The sequence below is a fragment of the Salvia splendens genome, chromosome 9 (assembly GCF_004379255.2).
Source record: "Salvia splendens isolate huo1 chromosome 9, SspV2, whole genome shotgun sequence".
Classification (NCBI taxonomy): Eukaryota; Viridiplantae; Streptophyta; class Magnoliopsida; order Lamiales; family Lamiaceae; genus Salvia; species Salvia splendens.
This window is the reverse complement of record NC_056040.1, coordinates 1,282,257-1,303,731: the sequence shown is the minus strand read 5'-3', so window position 1 is coordinate 1,303,731 and position 21,475 is coordinate 1,282,257. Positions and strand designations below refer to the sequence as shown.

The 21,475-nt window shown below is 39.8% G+C and overlaps 4 protein-coding genes and 1 pseudogene across 4 annotated transcripts; 3 read left to right on the top strand and 2 right to left on the bottom strand.

The window, feature by feature from the left end:
- Positions 1-664: 664 nt before the first annotated feature.
- On the top strand, positions 665-1,571 carry LOC121747730. The gene has a single exon (XM_042141830.1). The coding sequence runs from the start codon at positions 835-837 to the stop codon at positions 1,312-1,314; it is 480 nt and encodes a 159-aa protein (XP_041997764.1). The 5' UTR covers positions 665-834; the 3' UTR covers positions 1,315-1,571.
- Positions 1,572-2,513: 942 nt separating this feature from the next.
- Positions 2,514-5,820, bottom strand: LOC121747728 (calcium-dependent protein kinase 26). Its single transcript, XM_042141828.1, has 9 exons — positions 5,666-5,820; positions 4,651-5,431; positions 4,434-4,577; positions 4,201-4,353; positions 3,938-4,053; positions 3,622-3,789; positions 3,272-3,496; positions 3,042-3,187; positions 2,514-2,904 (listed from the first exon to the last, which is right to left on the bottom strand). Exons 2-8 carry the CDS (start codon positions 5,369-5,371, stop codon positions 3,053-3,055), a joined length of 1,662 nt encoding a protein of 553 aa, XP_041997762.1. The 5' UTR covers positions 5,372-5,431; positions 5,666-5,820; the 3' UTR covers positions 2,514-2,904; positions 3,042-3,052.
- A 2,860-nt stretch (positions 5,821-8,680) lies between these two features.
- Positions 8,681-11,647, bottom strand: LOC121747729 (mitochondrial phosphate carrier protein 1, mitochondrial-like). The gene is made up of 6 exons (XM_042141829.1): positions 11,256-11,647; positions 9,937-10,286; positions 9,810-9,853; positions 9,186-9,400; positions 8,977-9,101; positions 8,681-8,868 (listed from the first exon to the last, which is right to left on the bottom strand). The coding sequence occupies exons 1-6, from the start codon at positions 11,397-11,399 to the stop codon at positions 8,808-8,810; spliced, it is 939 nt and encodes a 312-aa protein (XP_041997763.1). The 5' UTR covers positions 11,400-11,647; the 3' UTR covers positions 8,681-8,807.
- Positions 11,648-13,430: 1,783 nt separating this feature from the next.
- LOC121748060 lies at positions 13,431-18,371 on the top strand (annotated as a pseudogene).
- Positions 18,372-18,527: 156 nt separating this feature from the next.
- Positions 18,528-20,544, top strand: LOC121748129 (amino acid transporter AVT3B-like). Its single transcript, XM_042142351.1, has one exon. It carries the CDS (start codon positions 18,954-18,956, stop codon positions 20,253-20,255), a length of 1,302 nt encoding a protein of 433 aa, XP_041998285.1. The 5' UTR covers positions 18,528-18,953; the 3' UTR covers positions 20,256-20,544.
- Positions 20,545-21,475: the final 931 nt, after the last annotated feature.

Below are 21,475 nucleotides of genomic sequence, written 5' to 3'. Positions count from 1 at the left end.
AAAAGTACTTTAATCTCTCTTCATCTCTCTACCTTTTTTTTACTTTATTCTCTTTTTACTTAACTCATTTAAAACAATTTTTCTTAAATTCTGTGCTGAAAAGAAATGCCTCTCCTACAAAGGGACGTAGAGAGTACTAGTATATTTTTATGCAATTTCAGATTTTTTGAATCGGATCAGATTTCGAATTCGAATTTCACACAATGTGGATTAGATTCATATCTCATAAAATTTGGATTTTCGGATCAGATTCATTTTTAATAAAATTTTGAATCCTCGGATCGGATCAAATTAGGCAAAAATCTAAATCTTTTGACTCAACGAGTTTCGTTTCCCATAGAATTGTGGTTCGTGTCATTTCATCATCAACTATGATAACCATTGTCAGTGAGTGATGCCCTGTTGGTCGATGAACCACAAATTACGACTCTCTTCACTATTTCTAACTCAACGAGTTCCGTTTCCCGAATCCGTCTTTCGCCATAATCCATGGAAAGTAAAGTGATTACTGATTACTGCATCCACAAACCAAAGATTCGAGAATAATGAAAAGTATTAATAAAGAAAAAACCCACAATTAAGGGAAGATTAGTCCACGACTCCACGCTGTAATCTCACCACCCCAATTTTGAAAATCAAAAACAAAAACGGAATACAAAATGTAAACAGACGAAACAACCAATCATCACAATTTGGCTGTGTAAACGTTTTCAAAAACCCAAATAAAAACACGCTGTAAAGTGGAAACACAAAAATCATTCCATCTCTTCTTCTCCATCTCCTCCCCTCCTTTCTCTCTCTACAATTCAATCCAAAATCATTCACAGATTCACAATGAGCTCCGTTTTCCACCTCCACAGAAACGAATCCCTCCCTCTCTCGCAATCCGCAACACGCGAGGCCTCCTCAGGCCCGGGGATCCGCCGCCGCCTCTCCTCCCTCTCCCTAAATCTGAAGATCCAGCCGTCCTCCTCCTCCTCCGCCGCCGCCGCCTGGGCGATGCGCCGCTCCAAATCCATCTCCGCCATGGGAGAATACGCCGGCAGCTCGGTGCGGAGGTGGTGGGGATGGGGATGGGGCTGGATCCTCGCACGAAAACCTACCTTCGCCGCCGATCTGGAAATGAACGAGGACGAGGCCGCCGCCATCGGCAGCCACAGCTGGCGCCACGTCATCCACAAGATCGCCTCGCAGCTGCGGCGCAAGCTGCGAGGATCCGACGGCGTCGGCCTACCGCAGACGTTCCGCTACGATTCGTTCAATTACGCGAAGAATTTCGACGATGGAAGGTCCGCCGCTTCTCTCATTCACTGAATCTACCGTTCCGATTATATTGATATATTCGTTGCTATGATTTCTGCCGATTGGATTCAATCACACGTTGTTTGTAGCATATTATGTGAATTTGTATGATATTCTTTGAATTGATTGATTAGTTTGGTTTGTAATTCGTTGAATTTTGAAGATAAACGCGTAATTGTAAAATGTTCAGCTACAGTCTGGATTCGGTTCTCGCCGTCGGTGGGAATTTTATTTTATTATTATTTTTATTTATTTATGCTGACATTATATATGTCGGTGTCACATTTTTGCCACCTGAACTGCTGTCAATCACACTAATAATTTCTCAATTAATCCGTTTTCCCAAAGCCACTTACAATGACTAGAATCTTTGATCTATTGATGCTAAGAAAAACGCATTATCAATTAAGTTAATTTGTAAAGGGCTAGATGTTGGTACTATTAACAAAAGGTAATAATGGTTTTGCATCTATTCTATCATTAGAATGACTCAATTGTATTACCGATTAAGTTAACTCGCAGGTAGCCAGATGTGACAAAATTAGTTTGACGAACCTTCGATTTACTGGTTGTAGTAGGTGGAAGTGAGGTTATATTAAATATTAGTCCTTAGACAACATTTTAGGCTTGTCCTGGAAAGTTAAGATTAATTAGATTAGTTGGTGATTAAATTGAGTTTTAATGCAATAAATAGGAAGAGAATGACAAGTTAACAAAGGATGCACATGGTTGTCATAATTGGAATTTGGTATTAGTCATTGAAAGGCATTTGCTACTCATACTAATGACAGCTCATCCAACTTGAGGGTGACGTGGAAATTATATTATGTCCACGCTGTCGCATTTCATGAATCGGTGATGCCAATTATAATCGGAACTGGCCCGTTTATCACCGACAAAAGTCCTAGTATTGCATTAGGTGTTACCTTAAAGGAATAATTCCATCCTTAATGCTTAGGAGAATATTATTCTAAGTCATAATTCAATTGAAATTAGAAGAAATTGGGATTACGGAGTGGCATGGATAAATTAAATGGGTAGTTGGGTCTCGATTGAGAAAACTTATATTGTTACCTCATTCAATATGGGCAATTGCATAAAGAATTAATTGAACACCTTCATCATCTCAATCATTAACCTGCATTCAAGAATTAGAGGAGATTTTGGCCAATATTTTAGAAGCTACCATAAATCATAGCAAATGCAATACCTTAGAGAATCTACAAATACTTTGTTATTGCTTGTAAAAATTGATTGCATTTTGTTAAATACTCATGTATATGATGATATTCGTATATCCAACAGAAAAAATAAATCAAAAGAAAGACAAAAATACAACACTATAAATAGATTCCCAAGCATCCTAAATTACAACATTCCTATCTCCAGTATGAAGGTCACAGCCTGTCTAGTTTCACAGAGACACGTACTCGAACACGCATCACTTTAAGAGGCATATTTAGCCAAACCTTTTCTAACATTCTTCTTCCTGTACACCGCGCCCGCCCTAGTCCTATGCGAGTCGGGCTAACGGTTTAATCGGTCAATCGGGATTGAATTGATGGGTGAAGGTCAGGTAAGGGGTATGCTGTCTCACTAGACCTGATGATAAAATATCTACTTCAATAAACTAATGAAATAATGGATTTCTATTGTAGACATAAAGAGAGCTTCTTCACCTGCTGTGATAAAACCTAGAAATGAGAAAGATGAAGGAAAAAAAAAGTTTTGTTAAATACCTGTGGCAAGTTTAAAGCGAAAAGCTAAGGGCTCCCGGAGAGTCTCTCATGCTCATATTCAAGCTGTTTCGCATCGTCCGCCTTCCGATGCCAGCATTACCCTTTGTCATCATAGCAACGAATTCTCCATAATCGATCCTTCCATCCTGGAATCACGTACCGGGGAAGATTAACTAAACTGATATCCATGATAAATTACTTGCATCGCTCAACAAAGCAGGGGGACTTACATTATCTTGGTCAACTTCTTTGATGATATCTTCAATGAAGTTATCCGACATGTGTTGTTCTTCGCAAGCTTGCTGGAGTTCATCAAATGTAATATAGCCACTTCCATCTTTGTCAAAATATCGAAATGCTGCCAAAAGATGTTCCTCACGCTCGAGTTTATTCAAGTGCATTGTCGCTGCTATAAATTCTCCGTAATCAATCGTCCCACTGTTGTCTACATCAGCCTGCAAGCATAATAACAATTCAACTATGAACGACAGAAACTTTAAACATATTGATAAAAATTCTTACTGAAGAACCGAACAAGAAGCATACAGACTATAAACTTATTGACAAGATACGCCCATACCGCATCCATAAGATCACGAATTTCTGTATCCTTCAATGTGGAACCATATTTCCTCAAACCAGCTTTGAGTTCGTCAAATGTGATCGCGCCACTGTTGTCAGTGTCCATGGCCGTAAACATCTCTCTTAAGCCGGCTATCTCTTCTTCTGACAAGCTTTCAGCTATTACCTGGAGCAAGAGTAGAATCCCATTTATTTCTATTTCCTAAATCTTGTGATAACTGTTTGAAAGATGCCTTAAACTGATAACAGACTCAAAATCGAAGAGAACCTCCTAAGAAAAATGCTATAAATATTTAAATACGCCTGTTACATACCCTCAAAGCCATTTTCTTCAACCTATTCATTGCAGAAAATTGCTTAAGGCGAGAAAGTACAGCCGCGTCCAAGGCTCGGTCAGGAGCAACGCCATTTTCAGATATCCAAGGATGACCTAGTATGGTTTTCAAGCAAAAAAAGCATTAAAGGTGTGTTTGTAGTGTAGTGCAAACAACGATCATGTGCAGTCGCACGGCTGAAGGATTGCTGATTGACATACGAAGTGGAAAATACGATATTAAAGATAGGGTAGCAAACACACTTAATACTTGATGAGCAGTCGCACGGTCTGCAGGATGCATGCATAGCATCTTCCGAATAAGATCCTTAGCACTCTCCGATATCAGTGGCCATGGGTCGGAATCAAAGTCAATGTGACCCTTCAAAACAGCATCGAATATCCCCTGTTGTGTTTCTGAACAACCAACATAAATCATCATTTCAGAATGAGGATACGAATCTCTAAAGCAAGGGGTATATAAACAAACTCATTACCAGCCCAAAACGGAGGCACACCACTAAGCAATATGTAGAGTATGACTCCTGCTGTCCATACATCTGCTTGTGGCCCATAATGCTTCAACAGAACTTCAGGTGCAACATAATACGGGCTTCCGACCACATCAGTGAAAATCTGCCCTGAAGAAGCAAACAGTGTACGAATTTAAACAGACATCCGAAGCAATTAGAAGTGGTAATTAGTTACTAGTACCTGGCTTGAAGAAAACAGAGAGTCCAAAATCAATAGCTTTAAGAGAGAAATCATCATCCTTGTTAACCAACAAGAAATTCTCCGGTTTAAGATCTCTATGCATAACTCCGAGTGAATGGCAAGCCTCAACAACACCTACGACGATCTTAGTCAGCTCAGCCGCCTTCTGCTCCGTGTAGTGCCCCCTCTGTATAATTCGGTCGAACAATTCACCTCCGTTGCAAAGCTCCATGACAATATGGACGTAAAGAGTGTCCTCATACGCCCCCTTAATCGTGACGATATTCTTGTGCCCAGCCAGATGGTGCATTACCTGAATCTCCCTCCTAACATCCTCCACATCCTCCTTGGAGATCAGCTTCCTCTTAGTTATCGATTTACAAGCGAATTGTAAACCCGTGGCGATCTCAGTGCAGAGATAAGTCGTACCGAACTGCCCCTGCCCCAGTTTATGCCCGAGCACGTATAGGTCGCGGATGTTGGCAGTCTTGTGGCCCATGACGAAGTGAGCCTGGTTAGCCATGCCGCGGGTCATGATGATGCTGCTGCTGTCTTTGCTGGGGCAGATCACCGGCGGCAAACTATGCTCCTTTTTAGGGCTCGGCTGGGCGTCTTCACCGCTCCGGGAGGAGGAATCGGACTTCGAATTCAGCTGCTCTTCCGGCTCACTGTACACCTCTGAAGGCTTGTCTCCCAATGATCCACGGCATGTATTGCCCATCAAACCCTAAATCTCTCTCTGCCCCTTTCCACCATCCAATTATTCTTCCCCCCCTTTTTTCTGGAAATTAGGAATGGAATACGATTCAATCATACAATTATACGCCAATTAATCAACTACGCAACGGAAAAACTCAATTAAAAGCTAATTCATGGCAATAAACAGAAATGGTGATGGAGATCGGATGAATAATCAAATCAAATCAAAAGCGAATCGATGAATAAGCATAAATAGATGATTGCGGAAATGGAAAAGGAAAATGAATACTCGAGAGCGAAGGAGAAGGAGACGTACGCAGATGAGCAGATGCGGAGATGGATTGATGGAGAGGAAATGAAGAGGTAGATCTCGAGATGAAATTGAAGCATTACCGGGAAAAATGGGGAAAGAGGGATTGAGTCAAAGGAATTCGTGTGTGTGTGTATATATGTGTGTGTCGGACCACTGCGCGTTTAATCCGTCAACTGCTGTATACATACATGATAGATACATATATTTATTTTTTAAATTTATGTAATAAATTAGATAATATAAGCATGTAATTTATACGATTTCATTTTTTTAATGTGCTATGAATTTGCATTTAATTCTCCTTCACAGTACTTACTAGATAATATAATTTGGTGTAGTATTTATTATTGAAATAAGAATATGCTATGCCCTACGCATTTTGTATGTAATCCACAAAAAATAATTTTATTTTTTCTATTTTAATTTCTCTATAAAAGTATTTTTTTTATAATAAGTTTCATTTAATTTTCCACTAATATTTCTACAACCATTTTTCTTTATAGTTAATTCTCCATCTGTCTATCATTAGGAGATAGTTAATTCTCCATCTGTCCATCATTAGAGCATCCGCAGCTGTGGCGAAAGACGCCACCGCCGTCCGCGCCGTTGGCAAGGCGCAGGACCGCCGCGGCTGCAGCCGCGCCGCTGGCACGGCGCTGCTCGATGTATCGAGCACGTCCGTGCCAGCGGACGCACACGTAGCGCGCTCCCATTCGTCAACGGCATAGCCGTTGTGTTTAAACTTTTTTTTTTATTTTTTTTTTTAAAATCGGTATTTAATTATAAATAATGCTAAAAAATAAAAAAAAAATATTTTCCAAATCCCAAAAATATGGCCGTTTTTTTCCCGTTTTTTCTGAATTTTTTTGATTTTTTTTATTTTTTTTCCCCCAAAATCATCTATAAATACACACATTCATCATCCATTTATCACATCAAATCATCTCTCATTCATCTCTCATTCATAATTCTCATACAAACTATCAACACATTCATCACCCACTCAAAATCTCAAATGGATTTCACCCATATTATGGCGGAAGCGGAACGCGAAGAACAAGAATACTACGAACAACATCGTGCCGCTTACGAAGCATATGTCGCGGCGAATACCCCTGCTCCTCCTCCTCAACGAACCAGATCAAATCGACGGTACATCCATCGTGACCGGGAGGGAGCCCACGAAAGGCTCGTTGCCGACTACTTTGCCGACCAGCCGCGGTTTCCGGCAGATTACTTCAGGCGCCGTTTTCGCATGTCAAAGCGCTTGTTCATGCGAATTGTCAACACATTGTCCGCACGTGTTGAATACTTTCAAACAGGTGTAGATGCAGCCGGCCGGCAAAGTATCACGGCGTTGCAGAAGTGTACGTGTGCCATCCGACAACTCGCTACTGGGCAAACGGCCGACATGTTCGACGAGTATTTGCATATCGGTGAGTCCACTGGAATCCTATGTTTAAAGAATTTTTGCGAGGGCGTTCGTTCTGCTTTTGGGGATGAATTCCTTCGAGCACCCACCACTGATGATTGCCAACGGTTGCTTCGTCTTCATGAATCAGTCCATGGCTTTCCCGGAATGCTTGGCAGCATTGACTGCATGCATTGGAGGTGGAAGAATTGTCCGACTGCTTGGAGGGGGCAACACTTGAGCGGTCACAAAGGCGGCGGCCCAACGCTTATCCTTGAGGCGGTCGCCGACTACCGCCTATGGATTTGGCATGCATATTTCGGCGTTGCTGGATCCAACAACGACTTGAATGTGCTATATTCGTCACCACTCTTCAATGATGTGATGAATGGTGTAGCACCGGCGATCGACTTCACCATCAACGGAAATATATACCGCATGGGTTACTATCTCGCCGATGGTATCTACCCAAGGTGGTCGACGTTCGTGAAGACGCTCCACAACCCGCACGACCCGAGACGGGTTCTTTTTTGCGCAGCGTCAAGAGTCAGCGCGGAAAGATGTCGAAAGAGCCTTCGGGGTCCTTCAAGCTCGATTCAACATTGTGAAGGCCCCGGCTCGGCTGTGGTACGTGAATAATATCGCCGACATCATGTTCACGTGTATTATATTACACAACATGATTATAGCCGACGAAGGGCCGAGGGCGGCTAGCTTCTACGACGAGGACGAAGCCGGAAGCTCAACAGCGAGGTCTCCCCTACGCCGAGGCGAGCATACGACGGTTGGCCAGAGGATCGAGACAAGACACACAATGCGCGATACTCGAATCCACAATCAACTACAAGAAGACCTAATCAACCACATGTGGGCGAAATTCGGCAATGAGTAGTGTCATTTTTAATTTTTAGGATTTTAATTATGTAATTTTTAATTTTTAGGATTTTAATTATGTAATTTTTAATTTTTAGGATTTTAATTATGCAATGTTTAATTTTATTTGTCATTTGTAATATTTATTGTGGGTTTTAAATGAATTTTAATATTATGGAAATGTTTTTGTGTAATTGAATTTTATATTAATTGTGCTCGTCCTTGCGGAAGAGCACAGTTGTGGGTGTTGTGCTCTTGCCAGAGAGCAGGCATGAATAGTACCGTCCGGGCCCACAACCGTGCCGCTGGCAAGAGCACGGTTGTGGATGCTCTTAGGAGTCTGTGTCAATATGAATTTAAAAAAATATTAAGAAAGTGAGTGAAAAAAATGGATGAAATATGAATCCAACTTGTATATTTATTTTAAATAAAATATGAGTAGAATGCGTAATGAGTTAATAAAATGTAAGACCCTATTATCATTTATAATAAAAAATGAATTGAGACTCTTATTCATGAACAGACTAAAATGAAAAAATGAAACTTCTCGCGGAGGGAGTAGTAACTAATTAATTCATAAATAGATGAATTCATATTTAAATAAAATATTTAGAGTCCTAATTATTAAGTATAAACAACCATAAGTCAGATAAAAAAAAAGTAGGAAGCTAAAAAAAAAGAGAAAAAAGGTAAGGATGTTTTATACTCCTCTACTAGAAAAAAAAAAAGAAGGATTAATATAAACCTAACTTTAAATTTATCATTCAAATTACCCAAACGTCACTTTCCAAGTAGGTTAAAAAATAAAATTATCTAAAAAGAAGAAATTTAAAGCTGTTATTTCTCCTCCTTCCCCAAGCTTCATTTTTGGTCCATTTGTTGTCCACCCGATGATAGCCGCCAACTAGTTCCGCTCGCAGGTCTGCACACCCGAAAAAAAACACAATGTTTTCTTCTGATGAGAAGAAGGGTGACAACAACAGGTGAAGAGCATAAACTATAAACAATTGGAGTGGTTATATATACTTACAGTCCCGTGAACATTTTGATGCTGTCGTAGAAAAACCATTGCAACGTAACGACCGGACCCACCGTTGCAATTCTAACGGGGAGACTTCTAGTGAACAGATTGGCAAGCCCGATCTTCTTTATCGCCTGAAAGAAAAGAAAAACACGGGCGACATATATGTTTGCAACGAGAACCAATATGAACGGATTTGATCGATCCTAGCGAAATACCTGCAGTATGCTTGCAGCCTTTTTGTTGTAAAGAGATGAAACTATGTTGTCAGCAGGATTGGAGATCACAGCACCAACAATCCCAGCTGAATACCCAGCTAGACACGTCACAGCTAGTTGCTGGGGTATCGAGCAATCTTCTCTCTTTCTTCGTATAACTTTGCGATGCATTAGATCCACAGAGTGCTCAAACGTCGTGAACATGAACATGGAGACTGCCAAAACAAGGATGCCGGTCAGCAGTAGCAAAAGTGAAGCTATCGTACATGAAAACGTGTTTTCTCAGCCATGGGTTATAATGCCCTAGTGATATTTAGACTTCGGTATGGAGCTAATCACGTAACGCAGCGAGCAAAGAATGCTTTTAGTGGGAAAAGGTCATGTTTCTGGGCTTCATGGGGACTGATGTAGCGACTTCCTATAGTTCGTATCTATAGATGAACTCGGGTTACTGGAAATGTGCTGAAGCTCGGAGGACAGGTTTTATGAGATGTTTAAAGGCATAAGGTGAACAACATCTCCAACGAATTTGGGAACAAACTTTTTAGAGCCTAGCACTAAAATGTAAGAGCAAGCACATTAAGCAATGAAATGAAAGAAGACGATTGCAGCAAGGGCGCTTACATGGAAGGTTACGGCCCCAGAGCGGAAGCAGTCCTCTGTACAATCTGCAAACAATTTTAACGCAGCACGTGTCAGCGTTTCCCAAGGTGAGATTTCAACTAAACTTGATGGGGTTAGCTTCAGTTACCCGTAAAACCCTTCTTTAGTGTAAACTTTAGGAAATCCATCAGCCAAGCCATTGGCAAAACTTGGCTGCGACTGAACTCGGACTTTGACAGCTTCAAAAGGGCAGAGAGCAATGTCAGCAAAGACCTGAGCAGATGCAGCGCTGAGGAAGAATATGACACCCTTGTTCTGATTCACCAGTAGATCACCGTATAGTTTCTTGAAATATTCGTAGAGACCGAACTTGCATCCACCTTGTACACCATAACCAATAAGTTTTCCAGACCAACCTCTCCAAAGAGCCGAAGCACCTTCTTCTCGGCAAAGAGTACTGAACCCTGATATGATGCCATTATATTTCACTGGATTCACCTGAAACGTGCAAATCAGCAAATGTAGCACTGAAAAACACTACCAGGGCACATAATCGCAATTAGGGATTACGAATTTAAACATGAAGTGATGAAACGCAATCATCGATAAAACACACACACACACATAACCAAGGCACATCCCCCTCCACACCACCACCACCTTTGTTCTCTTTTTCTTCTAATTTTCAGCCACATTCTCATCTGAAAACAAGTAAGCACTCAGGAACCTAACTATATAAGCTACACAGTGAAAATCATCTTGACATAACCATTGAACATGGCATAATTATATTAAGAAAACAAGGGGGAAATGAAAGCATTACCTAACTGTAATACATGAACTGTCAACATAAACATAATTCTATTCAGAAAATTCATTTCTTTCAGATAGTAAAAGGCTCCACAGTGGGATTTTTAGGCCCAAAATCTCAATTAGGGCTTTACGAACTGTCAACATATGCATAATTCTATTCAGAAAAAACACTTCTTTAGAATATTAGAAGGCTCCACACTGAGATTTTTAGGCCCAAACTCGTAATCAGGGATCACGGACTGAGACGTGAAACGCAAGCATCTCGGGTCAAAACCGAAAAACACAACCAGGGCACATCCCCTCACCCCACCCCACCCCACCACCTCTTATTCTTCTATAGAGCAACATTTATCATCTGAAAACAAGGTAGCACTCAGGAATCTTAAGCTACACACGACGGAAATCATTTCGACATAAGCAAAGAACACAACACAATTCTACTCAGAAAACAAGCAGAAATTGAAGAAATCTACCAACTGCAACAAACATAACACAATTCTACCCACAAATTCATTTATTCCGGATTCTAGAAGGCCCCACATTCGGATTTCTATGCCGAAAATCACAATTAGGAATTAAGAACAAATGCAATCATCGTCAAAACGCGGACAGAATACAAACAGATCAAGCTGGAGATCGTAAACGGAGCAAAACCTGCATGTTAACCTTCAACACATCGAGAGGGGTGATGGCGAGATGCGTAGCTCCGGCGCTGAGCATTCCTCCCGCCGCACACACCCCGTAATACCCCTTCGAGAACTCCTCGATGTTGCGGCGCCGCCGCCACCACGTCTCCATCCCCAAATTCCTGTCGCTTGAAACGAATTCAGCAGCGCTCGATCATACTCGCAGCTAAGACTGTTCAGTTAGCGGGGACAATTCAATTCGATTCGATTTGATTTGGCATCAGAGCCGCGAAATTGCAGGAACCAGTCGTATATAGCAGCTACAGCGGCTACTTTTATTGTTGTTGTTGTTGTCACATTGATCCACGTTTCCATGCTGAGACCCGCAAAATTAGAAGGGGGTTTAATTCATCTTCAAACATGCAGAGGAAAGTTCGAATCTTTTGCGTCAATTGGACTTTGGAGCCCTAATCATTGATTATGGTGTGATTAATGGACTCTTAATAGCTTTGATTTTGGACATCAAAAATGCACATTCCTTCTCTCATTACTCCAATGTTACGTGGACAAGGCCCAATCCAACAGATTCCAAATTGTTGATTTCATTTTTGTTTCTTGCGACATCAAACACAATATTTTCAACATCCGATTGATAAATAGATCAACAAATATATACTCCACTTACTAAATTTTATGTTCATATTAAAAACATTATTTTTTTAGATGCTTGCAAAATAAAAAGTGGTTTAATTGGTCGGCAATTCGAAATCGAACCAGGGCTTATTGGTATGATGGAATGAAGATGGGAAGGGAATGACAATTCCATTCCATTCTTATGCTTGGTAAGCACAAGGAATGCAAAAAGAATTGAATTGTTATTCCTTGATTGATTCAATTCCTATGTTTGATAACTACAAATTAATATAGAAATGGAATGAAATGAAATATGAATAATTAATGTTGATTCTACCAAAAATAAGCGCTACACACATTTCACACACTACGGACATTTCACACACTTCACACACTACACGCATTTCACACACTACACACACTTCACACACTACACGCACTTCACACACTACACACACTTCACACATTTCACACACTACATATACTACACATATTTCACACACTACACACATTTCAAGCATCCTATTTTTGAATTTGTGTAGTGTGTGAAATGTGTGAAGTGTGTGTAGTGTGTGAAGTGCGTGTAGTGTGTGAAGTGCGTGTAGTGTATGAAGAGTGTGAAGTACGTTTCAATTGATTTAATTATTTTAAATAATTAATTTAATTAGGTGTTTCGTTCTTGATTTATATTATGAATACAATTAGATGGATGTATAAAATATTAAAAAGAAAGAAGAAAAGAAGATAAAATACAAAAAAAAAGAAGAAAATGAAGAAAAAAGAAAGAAGATCAAGACATAAAAGAAGAAATAAAGAATAAGAAAGGAAGAAAAAAAATAATGTTTAATATACTATTTAATTGAAATTTTTAAAATATCATTCATAACAAGAAAATCACCGTTTTGGTCCCTTTAGAGCATCCACAGTGGTTATAGCCCAGTCATAGCCTAGCCACAAACTCATCTTGCCACATCATCAATACTAAAAATCCTCCTGCCACATCAGAAATAGCACAGTCATAGCCTAGCCATATCATAAATAGCCCAACCACATCAATAGCCACATCACTAATAACACAATATACGGAATTTAATTTACGAGACATATACGGGAAACATTAATAATACTATTTTAATTTTTAAAAAAAGTACAATAAATTTAAAAAAGTACAAAAATTTTTAAAAAGTACATTAATAAAAAAATTACATTCAAAATCGCAAAAAGTACAAGTGGTGCGAATGAAAATGAAGTTCAAATCGCGTATATATAGTGTTTTGAAAATTAAAAATAAAAAATCCGCGGGTGCTGCAATGGAGCCAAGCGGATCGCCCAGCGCATAGCCCAGCGGATTTTGACCGCCTAGCGCTAGGCGAAATTGATTTTCGGAAAACCGCTCGGCGGTTTTCGCCTCCTCCAATGGTTCGCCTAGCGACCGCCTAGCGCCGGCGCTTGGCTAGGCGGTGCGCTAGACGCCATTGTGGATGCTCTTAGTTATTTTTGTTACGGTACCAAAAATGATATAAAATAAATATGAGTTAGGGAAAGTGAATTAGTTCACTCGTTAGAAAAAACAAAAATAAAGAAAAAACTAAAAACACCTCTCTCTCTTACCGGCAGCCATGGCAACCATCGCTTCGGAGAAGGAGAAGGAGAAGGAGAAGGAGAAGGAGAAGCAGAAGAGGAAGAGAGAGAAGCATACTCTGTCGGAGCTGAAAACCATGGGGCAGCAGCTTCTGACCTCAAGAGCACACGTCAACAACCTCCCCCTTCTCCTATCCTTCATCACCCCCAATTCTCCGCCACCATATGCCCTCGAATCTCTCCTCTCGCTCCAATCCTTCTTCACTCCCCTCATCCCCAATCTCCCTTCCTCCTCCAAGCATTCCGACGCCGATCCCGACCCCGAATTCATCTACCTGACGTGGCTCCGCTCCAAATTCGACGAGCTGACGTTGTGCCTCATCGACCTCGTCTCCTCCTCCCAATCCGACGGTGCTCTTAGGGTACAATTACTTTATTGAATTCTCCGAAATTGAAGGCGCGAAACATCATCAGCTTCTTTTTATGCAGGAAGTTGTGCTTGATATAATGGAATTTGTGAAAGTCGGAAATGCGGGGAAGTTCAATACCTCTGTTTACCACAAGCTTCTCCGTGCTATTGTGAGTTTGATTGATTTTCTGTGGTCATTTCTCTGAATTAGTGAATCTCGTAGTGAATTTGTTGATTCACATCTCATTTTTTTTTCTTTTATTATTGAATTGGATCATGCTTGAAGGTTCGTTCTGAGCTTGGTGTTGATGACGTTGTATTGGATATGCTAGCAGAGAAGTATTTCAATTACGTTGATGTTCGGTAAGCTCCATTTTTCTTGAGCACATCCTTTGAGCTAGTGCACAAATGATCTCAATGGAGAGAAGAAGTTTGATGAAATGTGTAGCTTTCAACATTTTAATTTATTGATTTTATTAGTTGTAGGAACATAGTTTGTGCCGGACCTCATTTTGGGTCTTGATTGTACTGTGCAGGTACTTCACTTGCAGTTCCTTCGAAAAGCTGGCTCGGACTTTGGAGAAGGAAGGTTTGGACTCTTTATACTGCTATGATACTCATCGGTGGGCATGGATCTAGTGGTATCTTATGGCCGTTTAGTGTCAAGTTTGTTTCTTCTGTTGATAAATAATTGCGTTCTCCCTTACAGAAAACAAAGAAGTAAGTCGGGATGTGAATGATCTCGTGTCAAGACCAAGGATAGTGAATATTTTATCATTGAAGCTGTTGTTTGATATGACTGGAATTAGTGAATTATATGTTCAACCCTCTATTTGAACACTTTTATAGAACATTTACTGATCTAGGGCTCCCGGGCATTATTACTTGGTTGCATCAGCGTTACTGCTGTAGATATTTTGCTTTTCATTTTTAAGGTGCTTATACTTATTTTCATGTTGTATATGTAGCATTGAGCTTTCCATTCAAAAGATGTACAAGTTACTAGTCTGCATCCAACCACTGGAAGCTGTAGAGGAGAAGTTAGAGACGTGGAACGAATCAGGTAATTTTATCCTGTATTTAAGTTTGGATGTTAATCTATATTAGCATTTACTACTATGCAACGTGCCATTCAGTTAGCATTTGAACTAATGGAGAGAATGTCCTTAAAATCCATGGATTCCTTTATTCTGACTTGCGAATTGAGGTGCTCATTTTCTTCCTTTCTGACTGCACGGGAACACTATGAGATGCAAGAATTAGTTACAAGGTCACTGATTCTCTTTTCTTCCTTTGCTAAGGTGGAACAATCCCCGGTCCATGAATTAAAATATGCTAATTTGGTTGTAACAATTCACTATCCAACATCAAATGTTGTGGGAAATATCTTGTTCAAGTAAACAGATACTCCCTCCGTTCCGCGGTAGTTGAGTTATTTCATTTTCTGTACTCGTTTTAGAAAAATGATAATAAATAGTTAAAGTGGAGATAAAATAAAGTAAGATTGAGAATAATGTAGATAAGACTCTTATCTACCTTATTTTGTCACCTACTTTAGTGGAGATAAAATATCTTTTTTTTTTCTATCAGTTATCGCCCCATTTTAGTGGTTTTGACATTCATATAATTTGAGTTGCCACTGACAGATGGAAGCATCGAAAGTATTGTACCTTTCCTGCATGGTGTTTTTTCAACATATTTTAGCTGTGTTAGCATTTACTAGCAAGTTTCCGATGCATCTTAATCAACTTAATGAACTTTTTGCTAACAACAATGTTGCTTCTCCTCTTCTGTATATAACAGGCATCTCCTCACAGGATAAAGAGGTCAAGTATAGAAAGTCCAATGATAATGTAAATTCTCTAGATGAATCTTAGACAGTGACTATGCATCTTTAAAATACATGTTTGATTTCTTATGTCTAAGCATCCCCAACATTGGTACTTTACAGGTTTTGTCTTCCAAAACTACTGCAAAGAAAATGAAACAGAAGTTTACTAAAGCATATGGATATCATTCCTCAGTCTGCCTCTTCCTCTTGATGTATACAAAGAGGTAACGGAAAGTATGTAAGCCAATGGGTCCATGAACTGCTCTATAAGGAATTCTTTCATTGTATTATTTACTCTCAAATATAGCTCTTTAACATTTCAGTTAATAAGATGCAGATGCTTTTATTAATGGTCCATGAACTGCTCTATGAATTTCTGTGCTATATTTCATTTTGAAATTGATAGTACTAGAATTTCACTAACACCTATACATTATGTGCAGGTTCTTGTAACACTTCATCAGTCTGTCATTTCTCACCTCTCAACCCCCATAATGCTATGGTAAACTGCACTGGAATTTGTCAAGTCTTGTCTAATCGATGTTTCTCACACTTAATATTTATTTTGGTGCAATCATCTGCAGTGATTTCTTGACACGATCCTATGACATAGATGGTGTTGTCAGTGTTATGGCTCTCAGCAGCCTCTTTATACTGATGACACAGCATGGCCTTGAGTACCCCAACTTCTATAATAAACTTTATGCTCTGTTGGAGCCCTCTGTGTTTATGGCAAAACATCGATCAAAATTCTTCCAGGTTAGTGATATACAATCTCATTGAACTATTAATGATTTTGTGAATCTTATAAGCTACCTACTGTTGGTTGTTGAACTTGAGAGCTGAGAGTGTGTTGTGGCAAGTTGCACCCATCTTTAGACATGTTGAAGAGGAATGGCTGGCCACGATGCAATAGCCGAAAAAGAATATTACTTGCAGTCATCTAAAGATAGGTGTAACTTGCCACAACATATTGCATTGACGATGGAAAGTTGCACCCATCTAGTAAGCTGCATCGCGCTAATTATATATTTGTTTAATGTGTCACCGTCAGCTGCTGGACTCGTGCTTGAAATCATCACTGCTTCCTGCATATCTGGCTGCTGCTTTCTGCAAGAAATTGAGTAGACTTTCACTGTTTGCTCGTCCTTCAGGAGCACCAGTCATCATTGCTTTGGTTCACAACCTTCTACAGAGGCATCCTTCGATTAGTTTTCTGGTCCATAGGGTAAGAGCAACCTTGTTTTCTTTTTGTTTAGCCATTTTTGTGCATTCCTTTAATTTATTGACAAGCTCACTCAGTGCGGCATAACATATCCACTATGTAGGAAATCGATCTGGATACTATTGCAGAAAATAACACTCCTGATGGTGCGAGCAAGGACTTGTTTGAAGAGAAGCCAGGAATTGATCACTTCAAAAATGAGGAAAATGATCCTAGAGATACCAATGCTATGAGTAAGCTTTTTCCTATTTCATTGAGTTTTTGTGTTACTTTTATATATATCCAAGGCTGGTGCACTTTTCATGACATTACCACCTCGTAAATGCAGTATATGGTGCTATTACTTACTTAGATATATTCTAGAATGTCACAGGAATTTATGGAAAGATGGATTAAACTCAAGGATGATAAATAAATCAGATCTCATTACTAATATACAATGTCCATGTATTGCTCATTCCCAACAGAAAACCCATCCATCAATTCAATTTACCTACTTTATCATTTAGATCTTGAGGTGTGAACTCAATTGCACTCCATTTTTCTCTTAGCTGATTCTATGATAACAGAAAACTGATATGTATAACTGTGGCAATGACCGAGCAGGAAGCTCTCTCTGGGAGATTGACACTCTCCGTCATCATTACAGCCCTCCGGTTTCTAGGTACGTGCTAAGTTCATTGTCTTCTGCCCACGTCCTCATCTTTCCCACTACGACTGATGTATCCGTCTCATGTGATCAGATTCGCTTTGTCCCTGGTGAATGATTTGGCCGTTAGAAGCAGAATTCCTGAAGTTGCAGTAAGCGATTTCAGTTCGGGTTCATATGCTACAATTTTCGGCGATGAGGTAACCAATCGGAATCACATGATATCTTCTATTCGATTTTCTTTACTGGAAAGGCATTATTAGTATAATTGCTATCAAAACTTTACAGATAAGGCGAAGGTCAAACAGGTGCCGTTGGCGTTCTACAAAACGACTCCCGCCTGCTTGTTTTCGGAGCTGGATTTTCCTGGTTGGACATTCAGAGATGATCACCAAGATACATCTGCAAAACGGCAACGCGTCGATTCGGTATAGAAATTACCTTCCCCTCTCTTTCTCACTCTCTTGAGCTGTTGTTAATGATTGAATTTCAAATTTTGAATTCATTTCAAATTGAAATGGATATTCCATCTTTTTGATTCAAGAAAGTTAAGGATAGGAGCAGCTGTTACCTCTTATTTTAGGATAGTGATAAGTGAGAAGCTATGGGCACACAATTTTTGGTGGCATGGGATTGAAGATTATTCATATAGATGGACAGTTGTTAGATGGTGACTTGTGTTTATTTGAAACTTTTTTTTGAGAATGAGTTAATTTAAAATTTGAGGGCCCGTTTGGTAGCTGTTCTAGATTAAACGAAGGCTTATTGGAAGATTAGGTTAGCATTGACAAATAAATAAAGTGATGGTTAAAGATAGTATTGGTTTTCATGAATCATGTTACTGATTTGTTACACACGTGAATCACGAAATGGAACACAAATTGAGAGATGTGGCTCAAAAATTGAGAGAAAAGGCAATACCATAGAAAGAAGATAGAAACAATCGAACGAAATTGGAGAGAGAAGCAAGTGAGGTATGTCTGGATTCAACAATGAACCGAGATTAAAACACCGGGCTAACCTGAGCCGAAGAATCGTATTATACACAAATATACCTTTAAAAGCATAGTATTTTACAAAGTTCGTTTCCGAAATTGTCCAAGATTGTATTGGTTCGAACAGTTGCTATCCACATGGCAGGCCTACATTCAATTAAACAGAACACCATCCATGGAAATTAGAGAGACCTTCATTCATTTCCTTCTATTAATATCCCAAAAAGCTAAATAAAAAAAATATCTATTTCTCCTTTTCAATCTCCACCTTTTCCTCCTCAACAAAATATCCCATATTCTTCCTTTTCATCTCTGTCTTCTTCCCCACCTTCATCTTATTCATCCATAACCCAAAAAACCCTGAAAAATCAAAATCCAAATCCAAATCCAAATCCAGCTGAAAATGGGGATCCGCAAGCTCACCGACGGCGAATCCTCCGCCCATTCCCTGCCGCGAGTAGAAACCCCTCTCCTCGACACCTCCGGCGCCGGCAAGCATGCGGCCCTCTCCTCCCAGCCCAAAACATTCGCCAACGTCTTCATCGCCATCGTCGGCGCCGGCGTCCTCGGCCTCCCCTACACCTTCATGCGCACCGGCTGGCTCACCAGCCTCATCACCGTCTTCGTCGTCTCCATCTTCACCTACCACGGCATGATGCTCCTCGTCGTCACCCGCAGACGAATCGAGGAATCCACCTGCTCCTCCTCCAACAACAAAATCGCCTCCTTCGGCGACCTAGGCTTCGCCGTCTGCGGCTCAATCGGCCGATCCGCCGTCGATCTCATGATCGTCCTCTCCCAAGCCGGATTCTGCGTCGGATACCTCATCTTCATCGGCAACACCCTCGCCAATCTCTTCTCCTCCTCCTACGAGCTCGCCGCTTCCGCCACAATTTGGGGATTTTCCGCCAAAACCCTATACATTTGGGCGTGCTTCCCCTTCGAATTAGCACTAAATTCGATCCCATCCCTAACCCTACTAGCTCCCCTCAGCATCTTCGCCGACATCGTCGATCTCGCCGCGATGGGCTTAGTCATGATCGAAGACGCTCTCTTATTCAGCCGCCATATGCCGCCGGTGGAGGCGTTCGGCACCTTCTCCTCCTTCTTCTACGGCCTCGGCGTCGCAGTCTACTCCTTCGAAGGCGTCGGGATGGCTCTCCCCCTCGAATCAGAGATGAAAGACAAATCCAAATTCGGGAGAATTCTATGCCTAACGATGATCTTCATCGCTGCTATCTACGGATCCTTCGGAGTGATGGGATACTTCGCCTTCGGCCCTGATACCGCCGACATCATCACTGCAAACATGGGGAAAGGGCTGTTGAGCACCTTCGTTCAATTAGGGCTTAGCATCAATCTGTTCTTCACATTCCCATTGATGATGAATCCTGTCTATGAGGTGTTCGAGAGAAGGTTTTGGGAGGGGAGGTACTGCATTTGGATGAGATGGATGCTGGTTTTAGTAGTGTGTTTGGTGGCTCTGTTTGTCCCGAATTTCGCGGATTTCTTGTCGTTGGTCGGGAGCAGCACTTGCTGTATTCTGGGGTTTGTGCTACCGGCGCTGTTCCATTATCTGACATTCAAGGATGAGATGAGCTTGAGGAGGGCTGGTTTTGATTTGGGAGTGATTGTTGTAGGGACAATTCTTGCTGTTATAGGAACTTGCTACTCCCTTCAGGAGATGATCTCTGTGAAGGTATGATTTTGTGATTCAGTTTTGTTTGTGTTGGTTTTCCTTGTCCAAGATTCTTTCTAAATTGGGAGAATCCAATCTGTATATGTATACTTAGTGCCTCTTGTTGGCTCTTTGATGCAGCCATTTTTCTTATAATGGAAATAAGGAATTTGTAAATTGAAATTTGGATATTATCTTTTGAAGCAGTTGATGGCATGTAGGCCTCACATTGAAGGAGGTGTTTTGCCCTGTGGAATTGATGATGTAATGGCAATTCTGTTTATCAATTAAGAATTTAAGATACTGGGATTGTGAATGTGTGTTTTGTGTGTGTTATAATCCATTCATCCGTCATTAAGTGTCCCGATATGAATCGACTGTAAGTCATTAATTTTCCCGGTATGCATCGACGGTCCGCCATTAGACTAAGTTTATCAGCAACCACCCAAATCAACTCAACTAGCCACTTTTTCAATATTTAATTCATTTTTATTTCTTCCACATCATCAATATTCATCCAACCCAACCACCCACCCACATTTCATGGTTTATCAATGACCACCCAACCATACTATTATATATTTATTTTTATATTATTTTTTAATAATATTATTAATACATGAAATACTTATTATTGTAAATTTATAGAAAAACGTAATAAATAACAAACTAAAAATTATAAAAACAAACTAATAAAAATATAAATTACAATAATTGAAATTTGAGGAATCGGAGAATATATTATTTTCATCATCCTTCATAGTTAGTAACAAAGTAAACTAAAAAATATGAAATTTTATCAAACAAAAAGGATTATAGGAGAATAAAAGATGATATTTTTTTATGTAAAACTATAGCAAATGTGGTCTCTATTTATAGAGGAAAAAAAATTATGAATTTTGATATAGTTTTTATAATTTTATAATATTTATACTAAAGATATATTAATTTATATATATATATATATGGATGTATTCATTTCCTTTTTGTATATTTTGTTCTTTGTTCTTTTTTAATCTCAGTCCCACGATTTTATATTAGAGTCGTGATCATATGATAACCTCTAAATATCGTAATAACCCTATAACCCACATATTTCTAATCATGCGGTTGAGATTCAAACTTAGATTCACTTCATAAAGAAAAAGGGCGGGGGTAAAACTGTCATTTCTCTCATTTAATTTCTGAATTTTGCCAAATATCACGTAAAATGATAAAATGATAAAATGATAGGTTTATTGCATAAA